The sequence below is a fragment of the Syngnathoides biaculeatus genome, chromosome 10 (assembly GCF_019802595.1).
Source record: "Syngnathoides biaculeatus isolate LvHL_M chromosome 10, ASM1980259v1, whole genome shotgun sequence".
Taxonomy (NCBI): domain Eukaryota; kingdom Metazoa; phylum Chordata; class Actinopteri; order Syngnathiformes; family Syngnathidae; genus Syngnathoides; species Syngnathoides biaculeatus.
The window spans coordinates 31,417,602-31,435,638 of record NC_084649.1 but is presented as its reverse complement, the minus strand read 5'-3'; the positions used below and the strand labels follow the sequence as shown (position 1 = coordinate 31,435,638).

General features: G+C 42.9%; 2 protein-coding genes across 13 annotated transcripts in view; one reads left to right on the top strand and one right to left on the bottom strand.

The window, feature by feature from the left end:
* Positions 1-14,844, bottom strand: part of g0s2 (G0/G1 switch 2) — a 39,671-nt gene extending 24,827 nt beyond the window's left edge. For 3 of the 11 annotated variants that reach the window (XM_061832529.1, XM_061832527.1, XM_061832534.1), the window contains exon 1: positions 2,637-2,936. The gene's annotated coding sequence lies outside the window, so the exon portion shown is untranslated. The other 8 variants (XM_061832532.1, XM_061832537.1, XM_061832528.1 and 5 more) reach the window with 7 other exon arrangements.
* LOC133507478 (laminin subunit beta-3-like) overlaps positions 1-18,037 on the top strand; it is a 43,444-nt gene that overhangs the window by 22,873 nt on the left and 2,534 nt on the right. For both annotated transcript variants that reach the window (XM_061832507.1, XM_061832506.1), the window contains 8 exons: positions 44-199; positions 907-1,100; positions 3,886-3,982; positions 5,123-5,492; positions 6,137-6,297; positions 6,830-7,041; positions 9,604-9,810; positions 15,564-15,708. In XM_061832507.1, the coding sequence (XP_061688491.1) occupies positions 44-199; positions 907-1,100; positions 3,886-3,982; positions 5,123-5,492; positions 6,137-6,297; positions 6,830-7,041; positions 9,604-9,810; positions 15,564-15,708 (1,542 nt within the window). The remainder of the gene's footprint in view (positions 1-43; positions 200-906; positions 1,101-3,885; positions 3,983-5,122; positions 5,493-6,136; positions 6,298-6,829; positions 7,042-9,603; positions 9,811-15,563; positions 15,709-18,037) is intronic.

Here is an 18,037-nt window from a genome sequence, read left to right as displayed (position 1 = left end):
GGATTTTGTACATTTTGTCCTTATTTGAGCTCATCTCTGCCAGGATGTGTCTGCAATGCTGACGGAACAGTGAATGGGGGAAGCTGTGATGACAATACAGGCTTATGTCAATGTAAACTGAATGTGGAAGGCCCACGCTGTGATCAGTGCAAAAGAGGCTATTATGGCCTTTCTGCATCCAATCCACTGGGTTGCTCTAGTGAGTAAGCTATTTTTGTCTTTTCCGCAACACATTTACATTTCAGGTGAATCATGTTCACTGAAATGAACTTAATAAACAGCCAACTGCATCAATCAGGTAGTTCTATTTATTCAAACATTTTTTTAAATTAATCACATTCAATGTATTTATGAAATAGATTTGAAATGGGAAAAGGAAAAATATCTATTCATGCACTGACTTTCCTTTGGGTGTATATGAAAAATTCAAAATTGCACAAGATTTAAATTCACAGAAGGGAAAGTTTTGTATGTTTTCCAAAGATGTCATTCAAACCTGAAGAAGTCAAGCAAATGGATGTACTGAAAGGTCTCACATTTTCTGGACAGCTGCAATGGCCCATTTGCATGAAACAGAACCACTCCTCAACATGTGGATTTCAGCCTAGCTAAAAAAAAATACTGGGTCAAAAAAAATCACTGTTATTGAAGATCGGGCGATTAGGGAATTTTGACTTACTATTAAGATCTTGAAACTGTATTAAAGTATAACGGTACTTTGTAAGATCTTGCTCTTAATTTAAATTTACTACATATAGAATGCATGCAAATACAAGTCAATGGCCAGAGGACTAGATAATATTGCTTTATTTGTTCATCAATCATAACATTTTGGGCTATATGTATGCAAAGCATTTGATTAAAGACCCCCCCTTGCAAACACTCCAACGCCTCTCTGCTCTCCAGAATGTACCTGTTTTCCAGAGGGAACACTGTCAGATGTTTGTGATTCAGTGACTGGCCAGTGTCCTTGTCGGCCACACTTCCATGGCCTGACTTGTGAAGTATGTGCAAGAGGCTACTGGAAGCCCCCCCAGTTCCAGAGCTGTGAACTCTGCAGGTGTGACCCTACCAAGTCCTTCAGCGATACTTGTGACCAGGTGTGAACTCTTCTCCACACGCTAGATTTTTTCCATCCATCCATCCATCCATCCATCCATCCATAACTGCTTATTTGAGGTCGGGTTGCTGGGGAAGTATCTTTACCAGGGATGCCCAGACTTCCCTTTTCACGGCCACTTGAACCAGCTCTTCCAGGAGAATCCCGAGGCATTCCCAGGCCAGCCAAGAGACATAGTCTGTCCAGCGTGTCCTGGGTTGTCCCCTGGGTCTCCTTCTGGTGAGACGAGAACACCTCACCGGGGAGGCGTCCGGGAGGCATCCGAATCAGATGCCGTAGCCACCCTATTTGGCTCCTCTCAATACAGAAGAGGAGCGGCTCTACTCTGAACTCCTCCCGGATGATCGAGCTTCTCACCCTATCTCTAAGGGAGAGACAGGACACCGTGCGGAGTAAACTCCTTTCAGCTGCTTGTATCTGGGATCTTGTACTTTCAGTCGTGACCCACAGCTCTCGACCATAGGTGAGAGTGTTTGAACATGGTGTTCATTATGGAAAATCCATGATGAACACGCAAGTCCAAGAACAGAACTGCATTTGGCTTCTAATTGGGAGTGCCATTCCTCCCAATCACACCCTTCAAGGTCTCATTGTCATTGCCCACATGAGCATTGAAGTCCCTCAACCATGGACTCCCCAGTGGGAGGGCTCTCTTGCACCCTGAGGACTGAAAAATGGGTGGGTACTGTGAACTGTTCTTGGGTTTATGGGCACAAATCATAGTTAGGACACACCACATTATGATGACGCTTCCAGGAGGGGTAGAGTTATTCCTATTAAAAAGAAATAGGACCTTGAGTGGTAACCTGTTACATTTAGAAGTATTTTGTACAAAAAGCATGCGTGGAGAAATCAGACTGAAAAGATCTCTGACTAATGCAACTTACTGATAGCTTTGAGCAGTTTGTATACTTGCTCAGTTTGTAGCTTGCGCAAGGACAGATAAGAGTATCACGCATGCCATGTTACTGGATGTGATTTTTTGGGGGGAGGGAGGGCACTATGTTCATGTAAAGTTTGAGCATGGGGTAAAAAAAAAGAAAATATTACACAATATGATGGTACACCGAATACTTTTTGGCAAAGTTTTTAATGAGTCTTAAATGACTGCCATTTAATTAATGCCTTTTATTAATACTAACAGAGAGATTTTAAACCGAGGAGGCAGATTGCATGACTGTTTAGCACATCTGCCTCACAGTTCTGAGGACCAGGGTTCAAATCCCAGTCTCACCAGTGTGTAGTCTGCATGTTCTCCCCATCCCTGTGTAGTGGTTCTAATTCTGTGTTGTGTATTTTTTTGGATGATGAAGGAGAAGACACACCCGTTGGCTGGTCTCAATTTGGTGTAATCCTCCCTCTGTGTTATAAAGGAGACACTTTCACAGATGTTCACAGATTTCTCTCAAAACACTTACACCAGAAATCTCATGAACAAAAGGAAATATACCACAAAAACAAATAACGCGATTGATAACTCAACAGATGAAAAGAATATAAAAAAAACCTCACATACCTGTATTAGAGACATTCACGGATGTTCACAGATTTTTTTTGACAAGTACTCTCAAAGCACTGCCACATCAAGAACACGGTCACCACACGGCCTCTGCTAACATTCATTCGCACCAAACAAACCACATGGTCCTCAGCAACCCACACACGGCAACCTCTCCACTCCTCCTCCAACTTACAGGTTTATGCTTAAAATCAATGAAACGTATTCAACACTGCGCCTCTGTGACTACACCCGCTTTGAAAACATTTTAAACTAACTTATATGCATCTTCTGCAACAAAACAATGAAAATATGTGGAGGAAAACAAGATGCGTACCTTACACCAGAAATCTCACGAACAAGAGGAAGTAGTCCCTCCTGCCACATGATAAGTGTGGCTTCAAAATAAAGCGCAAAGCCTACTTTCTCTGTTTCTCAGAGCTTCCACCAACAATTCAACTGCATTTTTCCACCCTACAATGAACATTTTTAAACACATAATTCCCTATGCTATCTATGACGTTGAAAAGAAGGAAAAAGAATAAATAACAGAGAAAGTGCTGACTTTCAAAATAAAAGTGCACTTCCACGTCCTGTTCCTATTATAACGCAACAACATCATACCTTTACACCTGCGTGGATTTCCTCCGTGTACTCCGGTTTCCTTTCACATCTCAAAACCATGCATGGTAGGTGAAAACTCTAAATTCTTATGCACCAATTTTTGCTTGGTAATCAGTAAGCTGTACTCATGATGTGCAGAACACAAAGAGCCAGGTGTGTTGATCATTTCGATGGCTGGACAAGGGTGACAACATTTAGATTTGAAGAAAAAGAACGAAAAAGAAAAAGCAAGGGTAGAGTGGCCGAAGCCCTTGGGTGACGTTGTTCACCACATACTAAGCACAAATCCTTCCTGCGAGATTCCTCTTGGTTGTTACTCAACCCATCACAAATAGAGTACTGGTATGTAGTTGGGAAGTTGGCAGAATAACTCTGCAGGGAGCGAATGTCACTGGGGCAAGGAAGATTTCGCCAGGCTTAGCCCGTTTTTGACAAATTTTAAGCATTTAAGCCTGGCTGTTTCACAATGGCAGAAATTTCCTTTCACCCATGCAAAAAAAAAGATAGCCTGCAATATTGCAGAATTTAATTTTTATTTTTAAGTCTTGAGCATTACTTATCAAACTGTATTAAAATGACACTCATATGCACGGTTTATCTCTTCATTGGTAAAAAGAGTTTTGTTTTGTTTTCCTCTTTCTAGTTGACAGGTCAGTGCCAGTGTAGGCCAGGTTTTGGGGGCCGAACATGTAATGATTGCCCAGACAACACACATGGAAACCCTCTGATTGGCTGCAAGCGTAAGTCAATTTCTTTTGATACCTTCTCTGTATTCTGTTGTCATCCTTGAGTAAAAAAGACGCATAAAACCAAATATACCCTCTTGTCATCATAGATTTGTGCTTTGAGATCCCTTAAACCAGGGGTGCTCAATGCGTCGATCGAGGCAGTTTTGGTCGATCATGGGACTGCATCCTAAAAAAAAAAAAAATTGCAACTTGAAAGTAGAACATACAGCTATTCAGTTTGTGGCATTTTGCAATGTGATTCAATGAGTGAGGGATGACGGGTTGTTACATCCAATGGCACAATTCACATATGTACTGTAAAAAATTAAAAGAAGACTGGTTTCTTTTAGGTAGCACACAGAACTTTCTCTAACAATGACCGCTGCTCCGTCATGCACTCTTTTTCCTAGTTTACCTTACACCGCCCTGCTCTGCTCTTAAAGATGTACACTCATAATTACAAATGTTACAGTACTTACGCAGCCCACCAATGTGTTTTAGAATCACAGCGTCCACCACCACTGCTTTAGTTAGCAACATACTCTGGGCAACATAGAGCAAAGACGAGCTAGACATCCTGCCTTTACTCTCGATAATAATGGAGAAAGTTAAAAAACAAATGCTGTTGTTTTAAGATGCAATGAGTGTCAAAGTGCGTGAATAATTGAAAAAAAAGTGGTGAAACTGGACAAGAGTTTCTCTTTTTCGAGTGGGAAAGGTCTGGTCTGAAGCCAAAGTAGAAAGTGCAGGATGAGCTGGTGTATAATGTTAAAATTCCACATTGGCACAACCTGATCCAGGATGAAAGCACAGACAATACAGTGCACAAAAAGCTAATTCTGTATTTTAAATATAGGAGGCAACATTAACCTTAAACTGTTTGGGAGCATCATCACCCCTCCCCTACCCCCACCCCGTTAGTAGCTCGCGAGAGGCTGGCTGCTGGAAAAGTATATCTTGGGGTAAAAATGTCTGGGCACCCCTGCCTTAAACACCATCACAATTTTGTATTAATGTTCAAGAAATGTTCATATTTCCAGTATTTTCCATGTGGGAATGTTGGCATTCATATTTTATTAAACTAGTACTGTAATCTTTAACTTTGCGTGTGATTTACTGAATGTATTTAATCTTTTCATTTGTTTTCTCCAGCTTGTTTGTGTAATCCTGAAGGCACCCAAGTTTGTAACAAGCTGACAGGAAGCTGTTTGTGTCGTCCGGGCATCACAGGGCCTCGATGTGATTCCTGCACAAGAGGCCATTGTGACTCTTTTCCTATTTGCAAGATGTGTCCCTCTTGCTTCTTCTCCTTGGATTCACAGCGACAAGCCCTCAGTTTAGCCCTTGAGAAATTTACGGCAAAATTTCCGCCTGGTCCAGGAGGTTCTGGAGACCTTGGAAAGTTTGAGCCCCGTATTCGAGCACTGGAAGCTCGTCTGAATTTTATTTGGAACTCTGTCACGCTTCCTCCCAGTTCTGCAAGACAGATTGATGATGCTCTGTCCCAATTAGACAAATTAAGGTATGGAATTATTTCTCTTAACATTTATGATATTAATGAATCATGATTTAGTGGTTTACTCGCCTGACCTCCTTGCAAGTAGTGGGGGTTTTCCACTATGTGACAGTGTAAGTGAGTAAGAATAGCTACAGTGGTGCAAAAAAGGTATTTATTCAGCCACCAATTGTGCAAGTTCTGCTTAAAGATATGCGCGGGGACTAATTTACATCTCTGCGGAGCTGGTTGGCACAGTAGAACAACTGGTTAGACACTAACCGTTAGAATGTCTGTCTCGCAGTTCCAACAACTGGAGTTCGAATTCCGGCCCTGCCTGTGTAGATTTTGCATGTCCTTCCCGTGCTTTTGCGTGGATTTTCTCCGGGAACTCAAGTTTCCTCCAACATCCCCAAAAAATGTGGTCATTGTTGGACACTCTAAAATTGCCTTCAGGTGGGATTTAGGTGTGAACGGTTGTTTGTCTCTATGTTCCCTGTAATTGCCTCACAACAATTTCAGGGTGTACCCCTCCTCCTGCCCAAAAATAGCTGGGTTTAGCTCCAGCACTCCCACAACTCTTGTGAGGTTTAGAGGCTCAGAAAATGAATGGATGGATATGAATGACATATTTGCTTCTGTTCACTCAATGAGTTACATTTTTCTCACAGGGACCAGGTAGATAAGGTGAGCAATGGCCTCTCTACCCTGGCACAAAAAACAGATCTGAGCAAAGAGCTCGACAAACTTCAGGATCTGTTGGACAACCTAAATGGAGACTACAATGTCAAGAAAGAAACTTTGAAAAACACAATCAATCCCAGCAATGCAGGTCAATAATGAAGACAAACATTTTCATTTTTATACAGTTTTAAAGTGCTTATTAATCATTCTGAGGGAAGTTAGTTTACTATTACAACCCCCAAAAAATATTACTAACAGTCGTACATTAAAAATACTTATATAGGTAACGTGCAAAAACTGTGAAAACAATAAAATACTCAAAACTTCCATGATGAATGATCAAGGCCTACTGCTACGGTAATTGGTTGCTGATGCACATCTTGCTTTTAACATTCCTTCCGGTCACAAAACTGTAAATAGACCAACCTTGCTTGGATGTATAATGCTTGAACTAAGTGTTTTCCTGAAGGGTCTGTTTTTGTTTTGGTCCTGTCAAGTCATTAATGCTCCAATACTCTTGTTTTTCATCAGTCTTTCCAATTACTTTTGTTTTGGGTTTTTTTTGTTTTTACATTTTTTAGACCACTTGCCTTCAAGATTTAACGCTCAAACATACTTCAGTATCAGATTCTTCCATGAAGAAAATTTAAAGTATGCTCATGAGTCATTTTCTCATTCAGAAGCTTTCACTACAATCAAAAATGCCTATGACGGGTCTAAAGACGCTGCAAATAAAGCAGAAGCCAGCAAAAAGACTGTGAAGGAATCAGCTGACAACAGAGAAGATACTTTGGATATTCAGGAAAAACAATATCCAAACAACACGAGAGCTCTCAAGAAACTAAACGACAGCATGGCATCTGGCCCAGACCTCACTCCTGTTGCTAAAAAGGTAACTAGGGCACCCACATCTTAATTATTTGAAGTTGGTGTTGGTAGCATTTTTTTCTATCCAAAACAGTAATTTAAAAAATATTGGTAAAGAAATCAACAAACAAGTGTTACATTTATCGGCAGTTGTTATGATTCAAACAGTAATGTGTTTCTAAAATATATATACTGAACTGATCACCCACACAATTAAGTTATGGGAAAGAGTAGTGGAGGCTATACTCAGGACAGAAGTAAGTATCTGCGAGCAACAGTTTGGTTTCATGCCTAGAAAGAGTACCACAGATGCACTATTTGCCTTGAGGATGCTAGTGGAAAAGTACAGAGAAGGCCAGAAGGCACTACATTGTGTCTTTGTGGATCTAGAAAAAGACTATGACAGAGTACCTACAGAGGAATTGTGGTAAATCTGGTGTGGCGAAATATGTTAGAATAGTGCAGGACATCTAATGGGCAGAAGAACAGTGGTGAGGTATGCTGTAGGTGTGACAGAAGAATTTAAGGTGGAAGTGGGACAACATCAGCGATCAGCTCTGCAACCCTTCCTGTTTGGTGTGGTAATGCATAGGCTGACAGATGAGGTTATACTGGAATCGCCTTGGACCATGATGTTCGAAGATGATGTTGTGATATGCAGTGAAAGCAGGGAGCAGGTGGAGGAACACTTAGAAAGATGGAGGCATGCACTGGAAAGGAGATAAATGAAGATTAACCAAAGTAAGAGAGAACAGGAAGCAGAGCTGGAGGTGAAGGAAATGAAAATGTTGGGGTTCTTGCTGAGAGTGAGCAGATTGGGTAGGATTAGAAATGAGCTCACTAGAGGCACACCGAATGTTAGATGTTTTAGAGACAAGGTTCGAGAGAGCAGACTTTGATGGTTTGGACATGTCCAAAGGCAAGAGAGTGAGTATATTGGGAGAAGGGTGCTGGGGATGGAGCTGCCAGGCAAACGTGTGAGAGGAAGACCAAAGAGAAGGTTGACGGATGTTGTGAGGGAAGACCTGAGGGCAGTTGGTGTTCGAGAGGAAGATGCAGGTGATTGGCTTAGATGGAAAAAAGATGACAAGCTGTGGCAACCCCAAACGGGACAAGCCGAAAGGAAAAGATTATTGGATCCTGATTTCTCATGTATTTCGTTTTTTATTTCAACTTTGACATAAGCTTTGGAGTTTTTGTCTGCCTAAAAAAAAAATATATATATATATATATATATATATATATATAATAATAATAATTTCCTCTGGTGCCCAACCGGGCACAGACTGGGTTATACATACATCGACTTTGACTTATTATTATTATTATGATTATCATTACGTGTCCCAAATTGTCTCATGATTTGCAACATGTTTTGTGAAGATGCTTGATTGCTTATTTTTCTCCTATTGTTTAATTTGGCTTCTCCATGAAAACTATCGCGAATGCATCTTAGTGTCAATTAGAATTCCTTTTTTTTTCCTCTCTCTCTATGCTTCTTTTACAAATGGTCTTAGTCACTTTTGCTGTGTTTACTGTTAATTCCAGTGTAAAGAGGGTCATTATGTTGCTACAATATACGGGAGTTGTCTGCCAGGATGAGGCAGTCATTTTGCAGTCACACAATAGTAGAGAGCAAAATAAATGGATTTATTTTGGAAAAATATGAATAGTTTGGGCGGCATGGTGGGTCACTTGGAAAGTGTTGGCCTCACAGGGTCCCGGGTTCATTCCTGGCCCCGTCTGTGTGAAGTTTGCATGTTCTCCCTGTGTCTGCGTGGGTTTTCTCCAGGCACTCCAGTTTCCTCCCACATCACAAAAAGATGCAACACTAATTGGAGACTCTAAATTACCCCTAGGTGTGATTGTGAGTGTGACTGTTGTCTGTCTCTATGTGCCCTGCGATTGGCTGACAACTAGTTCAAGGTATCTCCTGCCTGATGGCAGCTGGGATAGACCCTAGCAGCCTTGTGTGGATAAGCAGCAAAGAAAATGGATGGATGAATATTTCAGAATTTTTAAAATATTGGAAACTTTGATGTTGTTACCTTTGTTACAGTTGTATAAAGGGATTATTCAATAAGTAAGCTCACTTATGCACTTGTAGCTGCAGACTTTGAAGGGGAACACATGTAAATTATACAACTCATACGGTTAATTTATTCCATCCATCCATTTTATTAGCAGCTTATCCTCACGAAGGTCACGGGAGTGCTGGAGCCTATCCCAGCTGTCAAGGGGCAGGAGGCAGGGTACACCCTGAACTGGTTGCCAGCCAATCGCAGGGCACATAGAGACAGACATAGAGACATAGAAACAGCCGCACTCACAGTCACACCTGGGGGCAATTTAGAGTGTCCAATTAATGTTGCATGTTTTTGGGATGCGGGAAGAAACCGGAGTGCCGACAGAAAACCCATGCAAGCACGGGGAGAACATGCAAACTCCACACAGGTGGGGCCAGGGTCGAACCCAAGACCTCAGAACTATGAGGTCAACACTTCACAGCTGAGCCACTGCGCCATAATGACCCATACATGAGCATTTTTTTTCTACAAAGTAAATAATGAAGACTGTATCTCTCCAGGTATGTGGCAGTGTTAGATCCAAGCCCTGTACCCCACTCACATGTGAGGATGTGGACCTGTGTCCACCAGAAGGATCTTTGCGCTGTGAGAGGGGCTCAACATGTGTTGGTGCCCTGCCTATAGGCAAAATGGCAAATTCCAATGTGAAAGATGTCAAAGATCGTCTGGAATATCTCAGCAACAACATCACAGAGGCAGCAGAGAAGGTATGGATACACTATATAGGCAAAAGTATTCACTCACCTGCCTCACATATGATTTGAAGTGACATTCCATTCTAAATCCATATGGTTTAATATGATGTTGGTCTATCCTTTATAACTGTAACAGCTGTATCGCTTGTGGGAAGACTTTCAACAAGGTTTAGGAGTGAGTATTTGGGAATTGAGAAGATGTGTGGTTCTACACCTTCATCTACAGAGTGTACATTTAACTAAATACATGTACATGTGCTTTTAATTTTTTGCTGTTGTTACAGCTCAAAGAAACACACAATAGCACCAATGACACGAGACAGTCAACTCAGAATCTGTCTCACAATATAAGGCAAGCCTCAAGTCGCATGTAATGTATTTTCAATGCTGCGATTAAGGCTTCATAATGCAGCAGCAAGGGAAGAAAGTGTTGCCAAGATGATCCAAGCAGGGAACAAAGATGATTTTATTGATCTTCATTGTTTGCCATATTGCATGTTGGTGTCTAAACTCTGTGTTAAAGCCCGGTGTTTACGGCTAGATATAGTTGGACTCGCCTCTACACACCGCTTGGGCTCTGGCACCACTCCTATTGAGAGGAGTTGGACTCTGTTCCACTCTGGAGTTGCCCAAGTTGAGGGACGCCGAGCAAGTGTGGGCATACTTATTGCCCCCCCGGCTCGGCCCTCTACATTGGGTTTACCCCGGTGGATGAGAGGGTAGTCTCCCTCCGCCTGCAGGTAGGGGGGGGCAGGTCCTGACTGTTGTTTGTGCACCAAACAGCAGTTCAGGGTATCCAGCATTTTTGGAGTCCTTAGAGGAAGTGCTGGAGAGCACCCCCTCAGGGTACTCCATTATTTTGATGGGGGACTTCAATGCCCACAATGGGCAATGACAGTGAGACCTGGAAGGGCGTGATTGGGAAGAACGCCCCCGATCACAACCCGAAAGGTGTTCTGTTACTGGACTACTGTGCTCATCATGGATTGTCCTTAACGAACACAATGTTCAAGCATAAGGGTGTCAACATGTTCACCTGACACCAGGACACCCTCGGTCGCAGTTTGTGGTCGTGTCATCGGACTTGCGACCGCATGTCTTAGACACTCAGGTGAAGAGAGGGGTGGAGCTGTCAACTGATCCCCACCTGGTGGTGAGTTGGCTCTGATGGTGGGGGAAGATGCCGGTCCACTGTGGCAGGCCCAAACGTATTGTTAGGGTCTGCTGGGAACGGCTGGCAGATTCCCCATTCAGAAGGAATTTCAACTCCCACCTCCGAAAGAACTTTGCTCACGTCCCAGAGGAGGTCGGGACATTGAGTCCGAGTGGACGATGTTCTGTGCCTTAATTGCTGGGGCAGACAACCGTAGCTGTCGCCGTAAGGTGGTCGGTGGCTGTCGTGGAGGCAACCCGCGAACACGTTGGTGGACACCAACAGTGAGGGATGCTGTCAAGCTGAAGGAAGAGTCCAATTGGGCATTTTTGGCCTGTGGAACTCCTGAGGCAGCTGATAAGTACCGGCTGGCCAACCGGAATGCAGCTTCGGTGGTCGCTGAGGCAAAAACCCGGGCGTGGGTGTCCGGCGTATATGAAGGGGGAAGCATTGCACCATCAACAATGTGTATAGTGGGAATGGGGCACTGCTGACCTCAACTCAGGATGTTGTGAGTCGCTGGGGAGAATACTTCGAAAACCTCCTCAATTCCACCAACACGCCTTCCCATGAGGAAGTTGAGTTTGGGTGCTCTGAGGCGGGCTCTTTTATCTCTGGGGTTGAGGTCACCGAGGTGGTTAAAAAGCTCCTTGGTGGCAAAGCCCCGGGGGTGGATGAGATTTACCTGGAGCTCCTAAAGGCTCTGGATGTTGTGGGACTGTCATAGTTAACACGTCTCTGCAACATCACATGGACATTGAAACAGTGCCTCTGGATTGGCAGACTGGGTTGGCGGTCCCCCTTTATCAGAAGGGTGACCGAAGGGTGTGTTCCAACTATAGGGGGATTACACTCCTCATCTTCCTTGGTAAGGTCTATTCAGGGGTACTGGAGAGGGGTCCATCGGGAAGTCGAATCTCCAATTCAGGAAGAGCAATGTGGTTTTTCTCCTGGCCGTGGAACAGTGGACAAGCTCTAAACCCTCTGCAGGATCCTCGAAGGTGCATGGGAGTTCGCCCAACCAGTCTACATGTGTTTTGTGGACTTGGAGAAGGCGTTCGACTGTGTCCCTCCGGGAGTCCTGTGGGGGTCTTTGGGAGTATGGGGTACATAACCCCCTGATACGAGTTTACCAGTCCCTGTACGACCATTATCAGAGTTTGGTCCACATTGCCGGCAATCAGTTGGACTCATTTCCGGTGAGAGTTGGACTCTGCCAAGGCTGCCCTTTGTCACTGATTTTGTTCATAACTTTTATGGACAGAATCTCTAGGCACAGCCGAGGCGAAGAGTGTGTCGTGTTGGTAGTCTCAGCATCGCATCTCTGCTCTTTGCAAATGATGTGGTTCTGCTGGCTTCATCATGCCATGATCTCCAGCTCTCACTGGAGCAGTTCACAGCTGATTGTGAAGTGGCTGGGATGAGAATCAGCACCTCCAAATCTGAGACCCTGGTCCTCAGTCAGAAAAGGTTGGCATGCCCTCTCCCTCCAGGTCGGGGATGAGATCCTGCCCCAAGTGGAGCAGTTCAAGTGTCTTGGGGTCTGGTTCATGAGTGAGGGAAGAATAGAGCGGGAGATCGACAAATGGATCAGTGCAGTCTGCAGAGATGCAGACTTTGTATCGGTCCATTGTGGTAAAGAGGGAGCTAAGTCAAAAGGCAAAGCTCTCAATTTACCAGTCGAGCTACGTTCCTACCCTCACCTATGGGTACGAGCTGTGGGTCGTGACCGAAAGAACAAATTCTCGGATACAAGCAGTCAAAATGAGTTTCCTCCACAGGATGTCCGTCCGGGCTCTCCCTTAGGATAGGGTGAGAAGCTTGGTCATCCGGGAGGGGCTCAATGTTGAGCCGCTGCTCCTCTGCATTGAGAGGAGCAAGATGAGGTGGCTGGGGGATCTGGTTCGGATGCCTCCCGGACGCCTCCCCAGAGAGGGGTTCTCATCTCACTGGAAAGAGACCCCAGGGATGACCCAGGACACGCTGGAGAGACAATGTCTCTCGTCTGGCTTGGGAACGCCTCGGGATCCCTCCGGAAGAGCTGGAAGAAGTGGCAAAGGAAAGGGAAGTCTGGGTATCCCTGCTCAAGCTACTTCCCCAGTGACCCAACCCAGAAAAGCAGCAAAAAATGGATGGATGGACACTCTAAATTGCCCACCGGTGTGATTGTGAGTGCGAATGGTTGTTTGTTTCTAAGTGCCCTGCGACTGGCTGGCAAACAGTTGAAGGTGCCTGAGTATAGCTGAGAAAGCCTCCAGCACTCCCGCAACCCCTTGTGAGGAGAAGCAGCCCAGAAAATGGGCGGATTATTTTAAGTGAACTCCCATTTGTGAGTTAAAAAAAACATTTCCCTGTCAATTGACTGTCTGTCTACTGTTGTTCGTACATAACATGTATGTGATTTTGGGGTGGCTCCAACAACCAGAGAAAAAAATCCTTGTGTGTCGTTTCCATACTTGGCCAATAAAGCTGATTCTGATTTTTAATCCACAGGTTTAATATGATGGTCTGCTCGGATGTTTGGTAGTTATGACAACTTGAACTGTTCTGTGTGTTAAGGGGATTCATAACCATATTCACAGAAGTGTATTTGTGAGGTTACACATTGATGTTGGATGAGAAGGCCTGGCTCTCAGTCTCCACTCTAATTTATTTTAAAATGTTGTCAGGTTGAGGTGATATTTGTGAGGACACACACTGAACACACTGGAAATCACTCAAAATCAAACCAAAGATATTCAGTCAGGATTTGGGGAGGACTCTGTGCAGATGAGTCAAATTCATCCACATTGAACTTTCTCATCTGTGTCTTTATTCACCCTGATTTGTGCACTGTTGCAGTGATCTACAGTGTAGGACCACAAAGGGGCCATCTAGAAACTGTTCCCATAAAGTTGGAAATGCCCAAAATATTAGCCCCTGAGCTCAATTGAAAGGAACTCTCAACGCTTCAGCATACCAAACAATTTCAGACAGTCAAACTGTTTGAGGGATAACCCTTCCTTTCCCAACATGTCTATGCACCTGTGCACAAAGCAAGTTTCATCAGGACATGGATGAAAAAAATTGGTGGGGCTGTACTTGAATGGCCTGCAGTGTCCACAACCTGACTGAACACTTTTGGGTTGATATTGATTGATTTTCAGTGTCTGACCTGCTTCTGGGAGAATGAGCAGAAACTCTCACAAACTTACTCCTCAACCTTGTTGAAAGCCTTCCCACAAGAGTTGAAGTTATTGTCGCTGCAAAGTATTGGCCAACATCTTCCGAATATGAATTACAATCAGCTTTATTGTGTAACAACACACGAGGAATTTGTCTCTGACAGTCGGTGCCACCGTGGTACGACATTCAGAACAAAGAACTAACAAAACTAGCAAGAACAAAGAACAAGAGGCATTCACTTTATTGGAACAATTCCTTATAAGAGTCACAGATGTGCAAGTTGCAGAGTCTTCTTCATTTAGAACAGTTAAGAGGGTGTCAACGCCTCACGTTATGTTAAGCTTATAAAGTGCCCTTAGCCATTCTCAGTTCCCATTAAAGACCAGTACAATGCCAATTGTGCAGTTTAAAGTAACGAATCAGGTGATAAGTCTACAAATATATTACGAATATTAATACTGATTGGACCAACAGGATATGAGGGTGTGTCCCAACAATGGTACAAGGCAGAAAATAGTAGGTTCGCTGATCAAGAATTTAAAGACTTAATTGTCAGAGAAAAAAAAATGTTTTCATGTCTGCTAGTTTTTATCAGTAGTGCTTACCCAATGGAAGGAGCTGTAAGCTGGTGGCCAGGATGTGGAGGGTCCTGTCATGACCAGAACACGAGGCTGAACACAAAAGTACAACAATCTGGCAAGGAACAGATCGCATGTGCGGACATATATCAATGCCGTAATTAGCAAGACGAGAAGCAGGTGGGCATATCTACTCATTGGAGCAGGTGTGCACCAGGTCGATGATAGACACACCCATGACGGGTCCGAAAGGATCCTCCCTGCTCTGGACCAAATTTGAGCGGCGTGGAAGTCTTCAATAAGTGAATAGAGTGATGTCAACAATCCGTTCAGCAGTTTTGATTGTCCACTGTAGTCAGAGTTTGTCCTTTTTTGTGGCAGCCCCAAACCAGACTGTGATGAAGGTACACAGTACTGATTGACTTCTTAAATTATATGGATTTATAGTGGGATGTGACTTAAAATCATATGAGTGAAAGTAGCTGAGGAAAACTTTTGGCAATATAGTAAATATTCATAAATTACTGTCAATATGGGCTGCAACCAGACCAAACCCGAGTTAGCGATAATGGCGGGTGAGGCTGACCAGCTCCTATTTATCTTTCGCATAGCTACCTCAAAGTTCTCATGGTCCTAGTTCAAATCCAGCTTTGCCAGTGTGGAGTCCCCCCAGCACAAATTTGAAAGCATGCAATTGTCCAAAAGGGCTTGATAGTATGAAAAATCATCTAAGACGAAGAGCAACAAGTTCAACCCCCAATTAATGGATTAATTTGAGAATCTGGAATGGAGTCTCGTGTCTATATTGTGTACATTTAAGTAAACATACATATTTTGATTTTTGTTTTCTTTTTTTTTTTTTTTTACAGCTCCAAGATACACAAGATAGCGCCAATGACATGAGAGAGTCAACTAAGAATCTGTCCAACAAGATAAGGGAGGCAGGAAGGAACCTTGAAGATAACTTAAAAGAGGCACACCATGTTGTGAAAGAGCTCAAAGAATTCCTCTCAGGTACATTTATTTGTAGTGTCAAAAGAGGATTGATGCATATATTTTATGGAAATATTGTGGATATATGTATATGTGAGGTTGATTTGTTCGCAACAAATGCCTTACAAAGATAATAATACTCAGTTTTACACTGCATGGTACTGATTTTATCTTTGACTTCCGTATAGGGATAATCCAGGACAATCCAGCATGACCATTACAGTAATGTTATTTGACTCTAATTCACCAATCAGATAGCGAAAGCCATTCACATAACACACACACAAACTCTTCGTGGGCCAATAAATTAGGGTTAGGTTAGGTTAGGTCTTACCCTAACCCTTTAGGGCAAAGAAAAAAAACATGCCTTGTGAATGTTTACTCTATGGAGTCTGAAAAACAACAGCTTTGTCATGCAGCATAGTCCTAAATTGTGACCGCATAACTTATACAGTGAAGAAAAAAGGTATTTGAACACCCTGCTATATTGCAAGTTCTCCTACTTAGAAATCATGGAGGGGTCTGAAATTTTTATTGTAGGTGCATGTCCACTGAGATAGATAATCTAATAAGAAAAATCCAGAAATCACAATGTATGATTTTTTTTAACGATTTATTTGTGTGATACACCTGCAAATAAGTTTTAGAACACCTGTCTATCAGCTAAAATTCTGACTCTCGAAAACCTGTAAGTCCGCCTTTAAAAGTCCACCTCTACTCCTTGTATTATCCTGAATCAGATGCAACTGTGTGAGGTCGTTAAGCTGCATAAAGACACCTGTCCATCCCATACAATCAGTAAGAATCAAACTTGTAACATGGCCAACACCTCCACACAGATGGAAAGGGAAATGGAGAAATTGCCAAGCAGCTTGGTGAAAAAAGGTCTACTGTTGGAGCAATCATTAGAAAATGGAAAAAGCTAAACATGAGAGTCAATCTCAATCGGAGTGGAGCCCCATGCAAGATATCACCACGTGGGGTCTCCATGATCCTTAGAAAGGTGAGGAATCAGCCCAGGATTTACACGACAGGACTTGGTCAATGACCTGAAAAGAGCTGGGACCATAATTTCCAAGGTGACTGTTGGTAATACACTGAGATGTCATGGTTTGAAATCATGCATGGCACGAAAGGTTCCCCTGCTTAAACCAGCACATGTCAAGGCCCATATTAAGTTTGCCAATAACAATTTGGATGATACAGAGGGGTCATGGGAGAAAGGTTTGTGGTCAGATGAGACCAAAAATTGAACTTTTTGGCCATAATTTCACTAATCGTGTTTGGAGGAAGACGAATGATGAGTTCCACCCTAAGAACACCATCCCTTCTGTGAAGCGTGGGGTGGTAGCATCATGGTTTGGGGGTGTTTTTCTGCACATGGGACCGGACGACTGCACTGTATTTAGGAGAGGATGACTGCGGCCATGTATTGTGAGATGTTGGGGAACAACCTCTTTCCCTCAGTCAGATCATTGAAGATGGGTCGTGCCTGGGTCTTTCAACATGACAATGACCCGAAGCATACAGCCAGGAAAACCAAGGATTGGCACTGTAAGAAGCATATCAAGGTTCTGGCGTGGCCTAGCCAGTCTCCAAAGATAAACCCAATAGAAAATCTTTGGATGGAGGTGAAACTCCGTGTTTTTCAGCGACAGCCCAGAAACCTGTCTGATCGAGAGATCTGTGTGGAGGAGTGGGCCAAAACCTTTCCTGCAGTTTGTACAAACCTAGTGAACAACTACAAGAAATGTTTGACCTCTGTAACTGCAAACAAAGGCTACTGTACCAAATATTAACATTGTTTTTCTCAGGTGTTCAAATACTTATTTGCAGCTGTATCACACAAATAAATCATTAAAAAATCATACATTGTGAATTCTGGATTTTTCTTTTTAGATTATCTCTCTCACAGTGGACATGCAGCTACGATGAAAATTTCAGACCCCTCCATGATTTCGAAGTGGGAGAACATATACATATATATATATATATTATAGCACGGTGTTCAAATCTTATTTTCTTCACTGTATACATACACACACACAAGGAAATGGATGGATGAATTCATGGATGGATGGATATATACAACTATATACTACTTTTTAAGTGACTCATATTATTGTCAAATGTCAATCAATTAACCCTACTGTATTCCTACTTTAGTAGAATATTTGTATTACATTTGGAACTACACCATTCCAAACTTGAACTTTGATGATTATTGTTTAGCAATGCCTCTCAACTGTCAATCAAAACTGAACATTATTTATACTGATATCTTTTAATAGTTTTTGTATGAGATTTCGTGATATTGTGCAGGAGTACAGTACTTATTATAATGTCCAAG